Here is a 19,074-nt window from a genome sequence, read left to right on the forward strand (position 1 = left end):
ATGAGCGTGAGGATAGCTTTTTACATGCCTATCAATGATCAAACGTAAGTAGTCCTTTATTTAAAGGAATTTTATAGTGTTTACTTTGTAATCACTGTATTCGTATTTGACATAATACAAAACAAGATGTTTACTCACTTCCTTGTAACTCCAATGGTCCCACAGTAAATATCCACGGTGAATGGGAACCTTTTGAAACTCCAAAAAGGCGCATACGCCTCTCACGCATACAGAATGATTTTTCTGCAGCCGTTTGGCTGGCGTGATGCAAAAAATAAAAGTATTAATCCGCAAAATCAGCTGAATCCTTAGTCCTCATACACAACAGTACACTGTAGCGTGAAGAGGACGTCTTCTACCGTACACGTCACAGCGCCCTCCTCCTCAATGCGAGACCGAAGCCGGAAGTCACTCATTTTCCTGGCGCGGGATTCAAAAAACTAAATAAATATAGCGATCGCTTCCACACACATCCAAGCGGTCCATATCATTCAGGAGCATAAAATACCACGTGTATTATGAAATAAACATGCTTTTTCGTGTCACAAGCACTTTAAACTGTCATATTATTTATAGGCTTCACTGTTGGATTATACTTTATGCTGAGTGCTTTATCATCATGAAAGCTTTCAGAGAAATCACACAGAGATACCAAATAACACGACATAAAAATTGCTACATGAAGTCCGTGCCCAGTCCACTCATTAATTTCAGCAGTTTCGACAAGGCTAGAGCCGCTATCAGACTCCATCACGTTCATTTGTACCGTTAGCTGCTAGCGTTAGCCTGTGGCTTGGCTACCAGAAGAAAGCACTGAAAGCATCCTCTCCTGAAATCGTGAGAACCAGGGAGGACACCGGGTGAAAGCCCGTCTGGAACCAGCCAAGAGTTTACTTAATGTTGGGTGAAAGTTTGGCGAAGCTCCCTTAAGCCTGACTCCATCACGTTTACTTGTAGCGTTAGCCGCTAGCGTTATCCTACCGGGCTTCTGTTTGTTTGGCTTCCTGAAAACCACTTGACTATATACGTAAGCACACTGACTGCTTTCTTAAAGGGGAATGAACATAGCCGAACAACACAGAGTCAAAGCGGGATGAAAAGACTATATTTTCTTGTTTTATTGAATTACCAAATTTACCGACATGGTCAAAATTACGTCGGTCATCGTGAAGAATTTCGGTAACGGTAAATTTCTGGTTTACCGCCCTGCTCTACTTTCGGCCAAATTCTCCGTTTTGAAGTCAAAACCTTTAACGGATGCACACACGCACGGACGCACAATGTTATGATAGATGCAGCTCGTTACTGAGCGAGAGATTTACTCCTTTTCAAAAGACTTGAAATAAATTTGTTCATGAGACAGCCAGCAAGGAACCCCGCGGTCACGCTTCTGTGCGCAAGTTATCTTTTAGAGCGAGAGTGTAAGAGAGATAGTTCGTTGCTTCTTGCCTTTCAGTTGTCCAACAGTAGGTTCATGTTAATTGGAAAATGTCCCTAGTGTGTTGCTAAGTCCCGTGTGTGTCTACAAGAGGTGAGTACTCGAACCCTCTTGTACTGTTTAGCTTTTATTGTTGTTGTTTTTGAGATGTTACTTGTTAGGGCCCAGCGCTCTGCTAATTAGCGACTCCGCTAACATGTATCTCCATGTCAAGTTGTGCGTTGTTGGGTGGTGTACAAAAGTTATTCCAGATGCAGAAATGTGTAAAACCAGGATTAAGTACAGCGATAACACTACAAACATGCGAAATAGTACAGAAATCTGTGAAAACAAAGTATATTGGTTAAAATAAGTCTTATTTCTAAAGACACTTTGTTTCCAGAAAATGTGGAATTCATTCCTCCAGTGTAAATTTTATTGTATTGTTGAGAAAAATAAGTACTGCTGTTTGAAACAGCTAATGTTTTTGCACCTTCTTGTGAAAAAGAGCATCTCAAGATCAGCTGTGTGTTGCATAGGTATGTTGAGAAACAAATACTGCCTTCAAAATGGTTAATGTTTTTGCACTTTTTTGTAAAAAAAATATATATATATACTGTATAACTTCGTTCAATAACTGAATCGTAGCACCCTGAATCGTAATCAAATCGAATCGTGGGGTGCGTCTTGCAGATCACTGAAACACCTTGTGAGTCGACAGAGCTCAATATTTTGTTGGGTTGTACAGTGTACCGAAACATATTTCCTCCACACCCTTCTCACCTGACCCATTTTCATGCCTTCTATGGGGTTTAAGCCCATACTCTTTCTTTTGTAAGAAAACATTTATTTCTTTTTTAACAAGTTAAAGTAAAGCAGTTCCCATGATCTTTTTTGAGCAGCCCTTTTGTTTGAAGGCCTTTGAGCAGCATTGGTGTGTTGTGAGTGCTTATCAGATTTTCCTTTTTTTTTTTCTTTTTTGTATCTGTCACGACTTTCTTTTCACTGGTCTGTTTACTCATTCTTCAACGTAATGACAAGTAGCTCCACAGATTTGAAGCACACATTGGAAAGCAAATATAAAAACATGAATCATGCCCTATGAGTCAGGAAGCACCAAAATGTTCATCATTTTATGACGCTGAATTATATTTTTTTGCTGTTTGTGTTCCATCCAGCAGTTTCTAGGCTGCAAAAGTCCTATTGATAACAACACACGCCAGTAGTTTCTCTTTTACTTTTAGGTATACACCAGTTGATCTTCCTAAGTGCTTAATAATAGCTATCTATTTTCTATACCGATTGTCCCCATTATGGTGGCGATTGATTTGGGCAAAACACAGGTCAGTGCTTAACAAAAAAGCAGAGTAAGAGTTCAATGGTAGATTTGTTATACAAGAGATATTATTTTCGAGATATGACATGACTCGCAGCCCCCCATTTAATGCAAAATGGACCAGGAGGGCTGCTATTCGTTTGTGCTACGTTTGTGCTAGTTGTTGGGACGCCCCTCTGTTATTGAGAGAGTTGGTACGCTTCGTCAGCCGTGACGGAAAAGCTGCGATTGATGCCATCACTCGAAATTAGTATCTCAAAATATATAAAACGATAGCAGCACAGACCAACATTTTTATTGCACAAACATAGCATGAACGAATGGCACCATTTCGGGTCCATTTAGCAATAAATGGGTGTCTGCATGACGTCATCACTCGAAATTTATATCTCAAAAACCATAGCACCACAAATGAGAATTATTAGAGCACAAACCAGCACAGACGTAGCACAAATGATTGACACAATTTTTAGCTGTTTTTAATCAAAATGGGGGCTGGTCGACCTAAGATTGAGCCATAAAAGAATTGTTAATATCTCAAAAACAATCGCAGCACATAAAAGAGGATTTGGACAGTTTTGAGGTCAACAATGTTTTCTAAATGATTCATCAACTATCAAAATTGTTGTCGATTCAATTGCTAATCAAGTAGTTGTCGATTTGTCAATGAATTGTTGGAGCCCTAATTTCACTACTGTTTACCACGCTATATGGCTAGTATATCCCCTCTCTGTCAAAATGGACTGGATGTCTACCTTAGTCAAAGGCAGCCAAATGGTTTAAATCTATAATGGGTTGGCCAACATAATGGCTCTCTGAAGGAAACCAGAACTACGACGTTGCCCAGGACGATGATGAGTACAAGAGTGTGCATGTCTCAAGTGAGCCATCTCCTTGGATAAAAAATGATTGAACCCAAACCATTTTACTGCCTTGGATGTGCCAGGTGGCTTTATGTCATCTCCAACTGGTAAACACCATCAGGGACCTGAAGTGCACAGTTGGTCTGCTTCACACCCCCACCGAGGGCCCCATTCACATCACCATGCCCGCTTCACCAGCAGCCAATGTTATTCATGTGTGATATGATCCCACAAAGACACTGCTGTGATGGTCTCATCCTCACAAAAAAACACCATGTTGCTGCCACTGCGTCATCATCATGTATTTGCCCACCGTGCTTATTAAAATGAACAGTGGAGGTCTTCTGTCATCCAAGTACAAAGTACTGCAAGAAATCACCCATATTGAAATGAATGGAGATTTAATAGAGAATGGAAATAAAATGGACATTAAAGTGGTCACCCAAAAGCCATAATATTTGTGAGGTTTTAAAATTAAGACAAAAAGTATCACATTGTAAAATATTGACATAAAACCCAAATAGAAGGTAACTTGTTTTAAATAGAGATAGACTGATTATCGACCAGGCAGATTATCATCGCCGATATTTAGAAATTTGACGAATAGCGGTATCAACCTTTTTTTAATCCGACTGGTCGATATGAAAAAAAAATCCATTTAAAACAGATTTATTTCGGCTCTTATGCAGCCTCTCTTTCCTGCCTGCTGTCTCCTCCACTTGTATTCACTCGAAGTGGGAATCTGTGGGCACCGAAAGATTCTATTACGATTCAAAAGCTACGATTCGATTATAAATCGATTATTAATGCCCCCCCCCCCAGCTATTAGCTGCTTTTAATGTTTCGTACATTAGTTTAAAAATTGTACAAAACTCCTCTCAGGTTTAAATAAACAACTATTTCATTCATTCATTCATTCATTTTCCATGCCGCTTTTCCTCACGAGGGTCGCGGAGGTGCTGGAGCCTATCCCAGCTAACTACGGGCAGTAGGCAGGGGACACCCTGAACTGGTTGCCAGCCAATCGCAGGGCACAAGGACACATACAACCATTCACGCACACACTCATACCTACGGACAATTTTAGAGTGCTCAATCAGCCTACCATGCATGTTTTGGGATGTGGGAGGAAACCGGAGTTCCCGGAGGAAACCCACGCAGGCACGGGGAGAACATGCAAACTCCACACAGGAAGGCCGAAGCCCGGGATTGAACCCTTGATCTCAGAACTGTGAGGCAGACGTGCTAACCACTCAGCCACCGTGCCGCACAACTATTTCAGTATCAAGTTAACAGTTCAAAACAGTACAGTAAATAAAATACTCCCCATTCTGTATCAGCAGCTTTAAACTACCTTCAATTAATTTAATGTTGTGAATCAACCGTTGAAGTTGTTAAAATTGCTTCCGTTATTCCATAATATCCCTTCTGTCTACTTTCGACATGTGAAAGATTTAAAACTGTTTAAAGATAGATTCAAGTCCAGGTTTTGCCATTTTAGGAGTATTTTAAAAAGTTGCTTAAGTTCGCTTGGAATGTTCGCTACGGCAGCCTTCAAGGGAAGTCTACTGCTTTAAGATGGCTGATTACTAACGCCGGCAAGTCTATCATTTTGCATCTAGTTCTTTATACATGTGTTGCTAACGCCGCCGAGTCTGTCATTTTGCATCTAGTTTTTTATACATGTGATATCTTCCGTAGCATTATGTGGACGTAGCTTGTAGCGGCTGTCGGCAGCAGTCAGGTGTTATTTTTTTAATTTTTTTTTTTTATCTAGCTGCATGAATTGAGCCAGAGCTGTGAGTTGAGTATTGTCATTACCTGGGTAATGACAAGCAAGGGCGTTGGTTTGTTCTCAACATTGGTAGGGACGATATAACAGCATAACCTGCATGTACACTTTTTGTTCTAGATGGGACATTAATAAGACCAAACAGATTGGGTGAACGGGCATCAGGGCTACATTTCTCACGAATATGAACCTAATTAATTGATATGCTAAATCAGGGGTGTTCATTATGTTAATTACAATCGACCAGTCGATTGCAATGCTAGTGTGGATAGCTTGCGGCATCCCAATTCTTTTTTTCATATACCTGGTTAATTATGATTATGTTTTGTGCATGTTGTGTTGTGTGAGCAACATATGAGGTTATGCTAGGGTGACCAAACGTCCTCTTTTGCTCGGACAAGTCCTACTTTTGGGTAGTATCCTTGTTGTCCGGGCGGGTTTTATAAGTTCATAAAAATGTCCGTTTTACCTGTATATGATTTTTCACGGGACCAATTTGAAAAGAATTCCTCCGGCCGCCGGGTGGCAGCGCCTGCCTGCGATGGCATGGTTCCTAGTAGTAGGGAGGGAAGGAGTAGTTCTTCTTGTTTTTGTTGGCAGTTTACCCCTATCATGAGGCATTACCGCCATCTACTGGGTTGACGATTTGGCCACAACGCCTGAAGTTTTTTACGATAAATACGTGTATAATGGCAACTGTTGACTTCTGTCGGAGCTTTGACTTAAGGCCCAAGTACACTGCATGCGTGATCGTTGCGGTTCCGGTCCGACTCCGGTAAAAAATAGCGCCGGAGCCAATCCGTTCCCATTATATCCTATTGTTCAACGTATACCGGCCGCGTCAGTGCTCCGGCTTGACTGCGAACCACCTCCGGCGTGCCGCATGCCCGCCGGATGGTATAGGCTATTTTCTATTTTTGCCGGACACGCATCCGGCAAAATGGGCGGAGCTGGGCCTGGACGTAACAACCCAGGTGCCTAATCACGGTTTAAACACGAACGAAGATGGATGATGAGCGCTTCATCATGGAGGTGGAAACCCACAAAATCATTTATGATGCAGCAGATCCTTTCTATAAGGACAATTTTAAAAAGGAAGCTGCAAGGTGTCCTATTATGTGTGTTTTTCTGTCCTGATCTCATCATGATGCAGTCATGTCCGTCTCTTAATTCCAGATTAACTAAAATATCAATATGCAAAGAAAATATGTGCTCTCTCTCTGCTTCTCTGATGAGTATAGACTCCGTGTGTTTTTCGTTGTTTTAAATGGCACATTATCGCGCGCGATCACGCGAGAGCTCACCGGGGGGACGAGGTTGGCGGACCGCAGCCGTGCAGCAGCCGGTATGATTTGCCTGTTTTTGACGGACTGCGTGGCACGCAGGCAACACTCAACCGGACCGGAACCGCAACGATCACGCATGCAGTGTACTTGGGCCTTCACACTTTGACTGTGTAAGCTGAACCGCGCTAGGCATTATGGGAAACGTAGTTTGGAACTGCTATGTTTGGAAACATGCTGGTTGAATAGTTTCTCAGTTTATTTCGGTTTTTGTTTGTGTGCAATCTAGAACATTGAATGAGAATATAAATTGAATGGGAATAACAATTTGTCAAGGACAATTGTCGTGTTAGTAATTTATAAAAATGTTTAGTTGGCACATAGCCTACTGTGTGTATGTGTATTGACTGGACTACATTTCTATGGGTCTGCATGATATATTATACGTTATATATATTTTTTTTTATCTTTTCAAACTGCATTTTTCCATCCAGAGTGAGGGGACACACTTTAAAAATATTAAAGTGATATAGGCATCTTTGAGTGAACTTCGAGTAAAATTCAAGTATCTTGAGGCCGGGCTGAGTGTCCTCTTTTTCGAAATTAAAATATGGTCACACTAGGTTATGCAGCACCCGCCTCGCTTTAAGCAGCTTCTTGCTCACGATTGTCTGGTTCTATAGTTTCCAGCAGAGTTGACTACATTTCTCACACTTTAATAAATGTTAACAGTAGAAAGCACAAACAGAGAGACATTTCTTTCCGAGCAGCTTCCTACTCGAGTTTTGCAGGTTAGCAATTTCACACATTTTAATGTAATGCTAACTCTGATGCAGGTCGGACTTCCAATAACAAAAATTGTAGTGTGTTTCCTCACATTGACATCTTTTTACATGACTTACAGTGGCTGCTGGCCGGAAAAAAAAAAAACCCTTATAATCGCCCTCCTCTTCAAGGGTGGGCGGAGGAGGCGGCATGTTGTCGACATGTAATTCTGTCAGGGTGTGCCTGCGTGTTGTTGTTGGGGGTAGGTCAAGTCATCAGCTAATCAAACGTGCGTTTGAGGTGGGGGGGGAGGGTGGACCGGCGCATTCAGCAAGTGAAAAGGGGTAAATGTAAGTTTGAACACAGTGAAAATAATTCACTAAATAATGGCAGGGTCAATTCTATCCTTACAACATTCAGTATGGGAAGACAATCTAAATTATCTGTATAACTGAACTCATTGTACAGGGTGATTCAAAAAGAATAAGCCGAAACAATTGCAGTATATTTAAAAAGTAAACTAAAAAAAAAAACAATTGATAACTAGCTTGACACAAGTATTGTATGTAACTTTGTGTAAAGTTACATACAATGTAACATGTAAGTTTTTATTTCATCCTTTAAAAGGGCTCAATGTCCACCGTCAGCGTCACAGACAACATCAAGCCGATATGACTTCTAATTTGTTAAAATGACTTACTTGTTAAAAAGGCTTTTAATTCTTATTAAATTATTAATTAATTGTAATTAATTAATTTAAGTAATCAATTAATTAATAATTCGGTCTATTTCAATGATTTTAAAATGAATACATGTCGGATGATTTTGGCACATTCTTTATGAATCACCCTGTATAATGCATATAAAGTTGCTTAAAGGTTGGTGGGGACAATTTGAACATCCCGAAAAGTTGGTGGTGTTATGTCCCTACCGTCCCTATGCAAACCTACGCCCTTGATGACAAGCACAACGTTAACTCTCGGTCCATTCCTCATTGTGTCCCGAAGACCGCGCTGTGTTTTAGTTTCGCTTCACTAGATATATTTCAATAATCGGAATTTGGATGTTTGTTACTCGTTCTCGAATATTCCACGTCCAAATCGCGAATTATCTAAGAATCGGAAATTTCGAACACCTCGAGTATTCACCCCGTCCTCTGATTGGTTAAATGGTTATGGTAAATAGAGTTACACGTGTATTGCGCCTTTCCACCTTTTTAAAGCCCTCAAAGCGCTTCACACTATATCCTCATTTATCTACTGCACCAAGAGAAACCTGGGGTTTAGTATCTTGCTCAAGGATGCTTAGGTGAGGTCATCAGGACTTTCTTCTCTGTGGGAAAAAAAAATCACAGAGCTATTTATTTAACCTTTTATTCAACTTTATAAGAGATGTTTCTAAGTCTAGGAAATTCAGGCACTTGTGGAGCCTTTTTTTTCTGTTTGTGTGATGCAATAAACATGCTTTAGTATTAATTATAGAAACACGATATCCGAGTTTTTGTTATAGCTGCACTTATTTTTGACAATGATATTCTTCCGATGTATGTGCTGCTCTTCTTGAGTCATGCTCTTTTATTGTTAAGGTTCACTCACTGTACTACTCCCTATCAATGTGTGTAACAGCTGTGACCGTGCGTGGGCGTTCAACCATGGAAGGTGATTGCCTCAGCTGTATGAAGTACCTGATGTTCATCTTCAACTTCCTCATCTTTGTGAGTCTACCAAGATAACAAAACAAATATTTGCAACTTTAATGCACATTTAAATACATCTCTTCCAGCTTGGGGGCTCCTTCATGCTCAGTGTTGGTGTTTGGGTGGTGGTGGACCCCACGGGCTTTAGAGAGATCATGGTAGCCAACCCCCTACTGTTTACTGGGGTCTACGTCATCTTGGCCATTGGAGCAATGCTATTCCTGCTGGGTTTCCTGGGCTGCTGCGGAGCCATCCGTGAGAACAAATGTCTGCTACTTTTTGTAAGTCTCTTTGTTGTAAGGATGAAAATACTTGAAAATATTAGAGAGGCCTGTAATTGTCAACATGGTTAAACCTCAACCGTGAGAGAAAGAATGTGGGGAAAAAAAACAGAAAATCACATTGTTTGATTTTTAAATAATTTATTTGCAAATCATGGTGGAAAATAAGTACTTGGTCAATACCAAAAGTTGTTTTTAAAAAAATATATATTTATTGTCATCATCATCGGTATCATTGACAATTAGAAAATGTGACATGATTTGCCTGAAGGAGGAAAGAACCGAAGAGTTCATCTCAATACTTTGTTATGTACCCTTTGTTGGCAATAACAGAGGCCAAACGTTTTCTGTAACTCTTCACAAGCTTTTCACATACTGTTGCTGGTATTTTGGCCCATTCCTCCATGCAGATCTCCTCTAGAGCAGTGATGTTTTGGGGCTGTCGTTGGGCAACACGGACTTTCAACTCCCTCCGCAGATTTTCTATGGGGTTGAGACCTGGAGACTGGCTAGGCCACTCCAGGACCTTGAAATGCTTCTTACGAAGCCACTCCTTTGTTGCCCTGGCTGTGTGTTTGGGATCATTGTCATGTTGAAAGACCCAGCCACGTCTCATCTTCAATGCCCTTGCTGATGGAAGGAGATTTTCACTCAAAATCTCTTGATGCATCGCCCCATTCATTCTTTCCTTTACACAGATCAGTCGTCCTGGTCACTTGGCAGAAAAACAGCCCCAAAACATGATGTTTCCACCCCCATGCTTCACAGTGGGTATGGTGCAATTCAGTATTCTTTTTCCTCCAAACAAGAGAATCTGTCTTTCTACCAAAAAGTTCTATTTTGGTTTAATCTGACCATAACACATTCTCCCAGTCCTCTTCTGGATCATCCAAATGCTCTCGAGCAAACCGCAGGCGGGCCTGGATGTGTACTTTCTTCAGCAGGGTGACACTTCTGGCAGTACAGGATTTGATTCCCTGGTGGCACATTGTGTTACTGATAGTAGCCTTTGTTACTGTGGTCCCAGCTCTCTGTAGGTCATTCACTAGGTCCCCCTGTGTGGTTCTGGGATTTTTGCTCCCCGTTCTTGTTATCATTTTGACGCCACGGGGCAGGGGTCACGTTAACCGAATATTTGCCGTCGTTGACCGGTTTTTTAAAACGGTGACAGAAAAAACTGAAGTCCGTCCGTCATTTTGACAGGTTGCAATTCACACCCCAGACCACAGGGTGGCGAGTGAGCATATTAATTAGCTATTGTCTCTCTTAATGCATGACGTCGTTGGCTATTCTGTCAGAATATTGTAGCGTCACTGGGGTCTGGCGGCGGCACCGTGATTGACACATCAACGCAAGGTTCTTATTGGTGCACCCGGTGTGCCAGCGCGTCATCCAATTGGTGGACTAGATTGCCGCCTGTGTATAGACCCCAATCACATGACGTCAAAACTCCGCCCCCCTGACTGGAGCCGCCATATTATCCGTCAGCTCGTCGTGTTTACACATTACCGCTACGTACATGCCTCCTATTACGGCGTGTTTTTCTGCTCGTTAAAAATTAATAATCAAAATGGTGAAGGCGTGTGTGGCGGTTGGTTGCAGTAACAGAGAAGATAGATGGTGAGACTTGAAGTTCTACCGTATTCTGAGAGACCCGAAGTGGAGAGCGAGATGGACTGCTGTAATTCGACAAGAAATCTGGGCACCAAACGATCACCACAGACTATGTAGTAGTCATTTTATATCTGGTAAGAGGCATTTAATATATATTTAGAAGATTTTGGGCTGACAACCACAATTAAGATCATTGTGTGACGTTGGTGATTGGGGTCTATATAGTTGCCTCTTTTTCTTTGGGGGTGGAGTTGTTGTTTTGTTGGTGTTGTTGGCGGTAAGCAGAGTAAAAAGAGGGAGAAAAATACCACGACTTCCGTGTCTAATTTTTCGCCGCCAAGCAAGCGATACAATATTAATTAAAAATGAATGAAAACTAAATACTATTCAATATGTCATCATTATCATTTTAAAAATTTAAGTGACGGGTAAAAATAGATTATGACCGGATTTTTATGACCCTGTCAGTCAAAATGACAGACAACGAAAATGTCTAGCGCAACCTCTGCCACGGGGTGAGGAGGGAGTTGAAAGTCCGTGTTGCCCAACGACAGCCCCAAAACATCACTGCTCTAGAGGAGATCTGCATGGAGGAATGGGTCAAAATACCAGCAACAGTGTGTGAAAAGCTTGTGAAGAATTACAGAAAACGTTTGGCCTCCGTTATTGCCAACAAAGGGTACATAACAAAGTATTGAGATGAACTTTTGGTATAGACCAAATACTTATTTTCCACCAGGGTTTGCAAATAAATTCTTTAAAAATCAAACAATGTGATTTTCTGTTTTTTTTTTTCCACATTCTGTCTCTCATGGTTGAGGTTTACCCATGTTGACAATTACAGGCCTCTCTAATATTTTCAAGTGGGAGAACTTGCACAATTAGTGGTTGACTCAATACTTATTTGCCCCACTGTATATTATTCGAGTCATATGTAAGAACTAGACTTCAATTATTCATTAAATGGCCATAATATTTCTACAGAAATGAAAGAAACATATGTTTTGCAAATACTTCTAACACGTTTCTCAATGGTAAAGCCTTGACTTTCCCATTTTTAAAGTCCATTATCAGCCCATAAAAGTTATTATTTTGAATCTGTGTTTACAACGGATGTCCCGCCCTCCACCAAGGCTACCACAACTTTACACAAACAGTCCAAATTAGGGACATCATCTACTGCTATAGCAAAAAAAAAAAAAAAAAAGTTAGGAATCGCAAATGAGTCAAGACTAATTCTGAAAATAAGGATATGCATCGGAGATGCCTTCGATAAATGATCTATCAATCTGGAAAAAAAGAAAACATTAACGACAGATGCCGAAGTTGCTTGAGTTCTTCTCGGCAGATGTTATACTTTCGAGTTTTTTTTCATGTATAATAAATTGACATTTGGAATATGAACAGAGTTGGCATGCTTGTGGTATGTGCTTAACATGGGGGTCAATCTTTATATGTGGACATATGTTGGTCAGTAACTGAAATTTAAATGGAAAGAGGGATAAACATTGTCTTTGTAGATGCTGTCAATGTATTACCCAATTAAATATTTTGCTAGTGTGCTCACATGTTGACAAAGAGTTCCGAAAGCACCCCTGCCTCCCACCAACCTCTCTAAAAATTATTTGTTAGTGCACCAACTTAATTCCGGTGCAATTTGAAACCCTTATATTTTAAGACTACCATGTACTCATATACTTTTTGGGAATAGAAACACATAGGTTGTAGACTGGATAAGATATATACTCACATGATCATTGCAAATGGTCAGAGGCGCTGGAAGTCACATACAGCAGGGGGTGCATAAAAGGAGGCATATAAAAGTTGTGCTGTGAAAAAAATATACCATTGTTAAAAAAAACAACAGGCATTGTAAACAGTTACTTATAATGTTAATCATTACATGAGTATTCCTTTTACCAAATGCTCTATTACGTATACTTGAGTATTTTTCTACTTTTGTTTTTAGTTATATTTTTTTTAAGTACAGTGGTGTGAAAAAGTATATGAAACTTTTGGATTTTGTCACATTTCTGCATAAAATCACCATCAGATGTAATCTGATTTTTGTCAAAATCACACAGATGAAAAAACAGTGTCTGCTTTAACTAAAACCACCCAAACATTTATAGGTTTTCATATTTTAATGAGTATAGTATGCAAAAAATGACAAAAGGGGAAAAATAAGTAAGTGAACAGTCACATTTAATATTTTGTGGCCCCCTATGGCGACAATAACTTCAACCAGATGTTTCCTGTAGCTGCAGATCAGGACTAATTTGTCTTTTGGTCATGCCACAGCATCTCAATGGGGTTCAGGTCTGGACTTTGACTTGGCCACTCCATAATGTGTATTTTGTTCTTTTGAAACTATTCTGAAGTTTTGGACGGCGGGGATGAGGTGTTGATGTTGGTGAGCTGCTTTATTTTTCCTCCACACATGACGTTGTGTGTTACTCCAAAACAATTCAACTTTGGTTTCATCCGTACACAAAATATATTGCTAAAACTTCTGTGGAGTTTCCAAGTGCCTTTTTACGAACATTAAACGAGCAAAAAGTTTATTTTAGACAGTGGTGGCTTCCTCCGTGGAGTCCTCCCATGAACACCATTCTTGGCCATAGTTTTATATAAAGTTGATGTGTGCACAGATACTTTGGACTGTGCCAGTGATTTCTGTAAGTCTTTAGCAGACACTCTGTGGTTCTTTTTTTACCTCTCTGAGTATTCTGAGCTAAACTCTTGACGTCATCTTTGGTGGACGGTCAACCTTAGGAGAGAAGCAACAGTGTCAAAAACTCTCCATTAGTTGACAACTTCTTTGACTGTTGAAGGGAATAGGTACCGTTCTCGCACACACCATATACAGTAATTGTTTTCATTAGTCTAACACATTCATTTAATTGTTTGCATTAGTCTAACACATTCATCTAACTATAGTTTAGGCAGACTTCACTCCATGCCCTTGGACACAGTAAAGTGAATCACCTTATCAGGGCTCATGAGGGGGAAATGGAAAAATGGTACCGTTTCTCGTAGGCACCGTCTAACTGTTTGCATTACTCTAACACAGGGGTTTTCAACCCAGTCCTCAAGGCACACTGTGGGTCCTGGTTTTTGTTCCAGCCGATCCAGCAGAGACAGTTGAACCAATGAGGCTTCTGCTAAAACAAGCCACACCTGACTGCAATCAACTGATTGCACTTGTAAAACACCAGATTGGGGAAAAAGTGTTGTCATCTTGTTTGGTAAGAATGAAATCCTGCACCCACAGTGTGCCTTAGTGGAATAGGTTGGGAACCCCTGCTACACACGCAATATAATTAATCAGGCAATAGTATCATTTCTCATATTTACTGTAGGGCTGTACTATTTTAACACACCTAATATAAAATAAATAGCAATCCATAGTTTAATGAAAAGAAGCAGAATAGATACACAATAACATCTTATCACAGAAGCCCAACGTGTGCGTCACGAGCAAGATTGACGCACCAACTCTTGCAATCAGTTCTCCCGACCACCAACAAGGACAAAGAGCAGCGCGCTTTGTCCTAAAACAAGTAAAGCCAGCCTGGATATCAAAGTTGATAGCGGCCGCTTGGGATGTCAAGACTAGCGTCGGTCGCTGTAGCAACCACGTCCCATCCACGGACGAACCTAACCGCCCAAAACCGGCCACAGAGGGATGGTCCCGAAACAACACTCAGCCACACTTTCGGCCCGGCCTACTCCACCACGGACTTAAAAAACACTGGACACTTAGATAACACGGATTTTGCTGCTCAAAAACTTTGTATGTAGCCTTGTTTTGGATTTAACATTGTTCCTCCGTCGTCTGTTTTTGCCTTGTTTTTGACCATTGTTGAAAAATAAATTGACAACCTGTTTCCGGTGAGCCTTCTTCAAACTTTTGGAACATGGAGTCAGTACAAAGGGTTAACACAAGAGGTGAACGTGCGGAATTTCCGCCTTCCCGGTTGGCGCAAGGAAGCGGTAAGCAACGGAGCACCATTTCCGTGCGGCTTGGCCGGGGGGCGAATTCCAACACTGTCGATTGATGAACATCCAGACTTTTAAAGATGGTTTTGTATCCTTTCCCATCTTTATACAAATCAACAGTCCTTGATCGCAGGTCCTCAGACAGATCTTTTGACCGAGCCATGATGCACATCAGACAATGCTTCTCATCAAGGCAGTTCTTACCAGGTGTGTGTTTTATAGTAGGCAGGGCAGTTTTAAACCACTCATCAGTGACTGGGCACACACCTGACCTAAATTTTTTGGTAAAAATTGGTTTCAATTGCTCTATAAGTCTCCTAAGGCAGAGGGTTCACTTACTTATTTTCCCGTCTTCTGATATGGTTTGCATGCTATACTCATTAAAATATGAAAACCTGTAAATGTTTGGGTGGTTTTAGTTAAAGCAGATACTGTTTTTTCATCTGTGTGATTTTGACAAAGATCATATCACATTTGATGGTGATTTTCTGCAGGAATGTGAGAACATTCATTGGCGGCACGGTGGCTGAGTGGTTAGCACGTCTGCCTCACAGTTCTGAGATCAAGGGTTCAATCCCGGGCTTCGGCCTTCCTGTGTGGAGTTTGCATGTTCTCCCCGTGCCTGCGTGGGTTTCCTCCGGGAACTCCGGTTTCCTCCCACATCCCAAAAACATGCATGGTAGGCTGATTGAACACTCTAAATTGTCCGTAGGTATGAGTGTGTGCGTGAATGGTTGTATGTCTCCTTGTGCCCTGCGATTGGCTGGCAACCAGTTCAGGGTGTCCCCTGCCTACTGCCCGTAGTTAGCTGGGATAGGCTCCAGCACCTCCGCGACCCTCGTGAGGAAAAGCGGCATGGAAAATGAATGAATGAATGAATGTGAGAAAATCCAAAAGGTTCAGATACTCTTTCAAACCACTGTTACATTTCACAAAATGTGTGTGTTTTTGTGGTGTCAGTTGACTACCGCTGAGACTGACAGATAACTTAACGAAAGCAGCAAGATATTTTACAAACATAAAGGTGCATTTGAAAGGTGAAGAATAAAAAGCATAATATTTCCTTTTCACTTGGTCTTGATCTTTCCTCCTCTCTATTCATCGCACACTCATAAATTGAGAAAACACTAGGTTTCTATCTGGAGGAGCATAGAAAGTTCATGTCACTCACAGGCGTGATACTGATTTTATTTTACTATAGTTATTGTCTGTTTGAAACTTTTGGCGAAATATTTTGCTCTTTGTATTTCTTGTTTTACAATACAAGAAAGACTTATACAAGCATGATACTCAATGGGTAACTTCACCTTTTCCCCCTGTTACTACAGTTCTTCATGTTCATCTTTTTTATTTTCCTGACTGAGCTGGCAGCTGCCATCCTGGCTTTCTTCTCCAGGGAGCATGTAAGTAGTAGCGCTAATCTGCGGATTCATTCAGTTTTGAACTGACAGTTTTCATCACTAACTACAGTTTATAAACAGTTCTAGTGTATGTATATATTAGATGTGTACACTATATTTTTTGGACTATAAATCACACCTGAGTACAATGAAGTGGTGGGAAGGACAAACCATCGGGGTTGCCAGACAAATTTCACTGGGGCACGTGCCCCAGTATACATTTCACCGGTAAAATATATAAATAAAATACCTTGGAGTTTTAAGTTTACATAGCATAATCTATAGAATGTGCCTATTTCATATGGTCATATCACTCTATTCACTCCATATACACAATCTGGACATGGTTCCTTGATATGGTATTTTATGCACGTATCACCTTGTCAAGAGTTAAGAATCTGCATTGGACAAGGTGTCAAGAGTCAAGAATTTGCATTGGACAAGGTGATGACGCTGGAGCTTTTGTTTGGTGCTGATCCAGTGAGATTTACAAAGATGACTGCCTAAAGAAAACATCAAAATTCCCTCAGTCCTTGATGATATGGGGCTGCATGTCAGGCAAAGGCACTGGGGAGATGGCTGTGGTTAAATCTTCAATAAATGCACAAGTTTACATTGAAATTTTAGACAGCTTTCTTATCCCTTCCATTGAAAATGTGTTTGTCATTTTTCAAGAAGACAATGCATCATGCCACAGAGCTAAAACTGTTAAAGCATTCCTTGGAGAAAGACTCATCCAGTCAATGTCATGGCCTGCAAATAGCCCAGATCTCAACCTTATTGAAAACCTGTGGTGGAAATAGAAAAAAATGGTCCACAGCAAGGTTTCGACCTGCAAGGATGATCTGGCAACTGCAGTCAAAGAGAGTTGGCACCAAATTGATGAAGAATACTCATCAAGTCCATGCCTCAGAGACTGCAAGCTGTCATAAAAGCCAGAGGTGGTGCTACTAAATATTAGAGATGTGTTTTGATTGTTATTTCTTTGTTTGTTTCTCATGATTCCATATTTTTTTCCTCAGAATGGAAAGATTCCATATATATTTCCCTGCACTTGCTCTATAAAAGTAACATTTACTGACCACCACAATGTTTTTATTAATTTCTTTTAGTGTTTCTGAATGCTAAAGAGTTGCACTTTTGAACTAATTCATTATTTTTTTTCAAGCTTTTTAATCTGCGTTTGTTCTACATGATAAAATGTCTGAGTGAGTGCTCGTCCGAGACTGGTGATTCCATACTTTTTGCTAGGGGTTGTACAAGCATTTTATTTGTTACTGCAGTCCCTGTAATATGCAACAAGATGTCTTTTATATATATATATATATATATATATATATTTGACTCAAACAGCATTACTCTTGCAAATGGATGTTAGAAAGTTATTTGCTCATTGAGAAACACTGATTAATTGCATAACAGTTACAGTGATACACCCCAATTTCTGTCCAGACAAAGTAGAGCAGCAGAGTGTAGGAAGAGACAATGTATTCACGTCGACAGCGATCAAACGGCAAGGCGAAACAGAAACAGACTCACGCGAGGAGGCAGACTCGTTCCAAGGTCACCATATCACAAGTCAACAAAAGGTTCCCGAGAAAAATGACAACGAATAGTTAAACGTGCAGTCTTTTTTAAGTCTCTCGCGGGGCGGGCTGTGGGCAGAAGAATGCTGTGCCATGGCGTTGTTTAAGGATTATTGTCAGTTTGTGGATTGGACAGGGGGATTCGGGAGATACTGTTGTCAGTGTAACGAGGGTTGTGGATGTTGCCACCTCAAAGGGGGCTCTTGGAATCTTATCAGTTGGATATCGGGCGTTCTCCGGTGTTCCTTGTATTGGGACAGGACGTCCCGCCATTTGTTCAGGACTGGAGAACTGATTGCGAGAGTTGGTGGTGCAGACATGGGCTTGTAGATGTCTTGCCTCGTCAGCGCCAATCTTGCTCAGTCAGATGCATGAAGCACACATTGGGCTTCCGTGATAGGAAGGTGTCATGTATCTCTTATGCCCTATATTCTGCTTGTTTTCCTTAAACTATAGTGTAAGTGCTATTTATTTTATATTGGGTATGTCAGAGTAATAAAAACAGTCAAACAGTAAATCCGAAAAACAACACTATTCCCTGAGTTATTATATTAAGTGTGTTGGAGTAATACAAACAGTCGATCGGTAAATACAAGAAAAGATACTGTGCTCTTTACTATCAACAAAGCATGTCCCAATTTTGATTTTGAATACTGAAAAAAACCTCAGAACAGAAACTTGTATTTTGTTTCGATTATATATAGTTTAAAGCGCTATTTCTGACATTTTATGATAGATAAGTGCTAAGAAAAATTGCTCGCTCGCCAGTTCCCCAGTCCAAAGTCTAGTGACGCCCCGCAACAACCATTTGTAATTACAATAAAGTGGAAAACAACAGACTAAAACTAAGACGTGTTAGTGTACCATATTACCGTAAACTTTAAAGGTAACTGAAAAAACACAATATCTTGTTTACCAAACCTTCAATTTCACTGAATCAGTATTACATCTAGTCTTCATCTTCAATATCATTTCCGAACAGCTTCACCAACTCTTGGTAGCAGTGTTGTTTTCGTCAAAGATGACTATAACAAAAATA

At 40.6% G+C, this 19,074-nt stretch overlaps 1 protein-coding gene across 2 annotated transcripts in view; it reads left to right on the plus strand.

Moving 5' to 3' along the window:
* Positions 1-19,074, plus strand: part of LOC130916701 (tetraspanin-18-like) — a 78,218-nt gene that overhangs the window by 30,143 nt on the left and 29,001 nt on the right. For both annotated transcript variants that reach the window (XM_057837613.1, XM_057837622.1), the window contains 3 exons: positions 9,082-9,170; positions 9,239-9,433; positions 16,378-16,452. In XM_057837613.1, coding sequence (XP_057693596.1) covers positions 9,082-9,170; positions 9,239-9,433; positions 16,378-16,452 — 359 coding nt within the window. The remainder of the gene's footprint in view (positions 1-9,081; positions 9,171-9,238; positions 9,434-16,377; positions 16,453-19,074) is intronic.

Source organism: Corythoichthys intestinalis, chromosome 1 (genome assembly GCF_030265065.1).
Source record: "Corythoichthys intestinalis isolate RoL2023-P3 chromosome 1, ASM3026506v1, whole genome shotgun sequence".
Classification (NCBI taxonomy): domain Eukaryota; kingdom Metazoa; phylum Chordata; class Actinopteri; order Syngnathiformes; family Syngnathidae; genus Corythoichthys; species Corythoichthys intestinalis.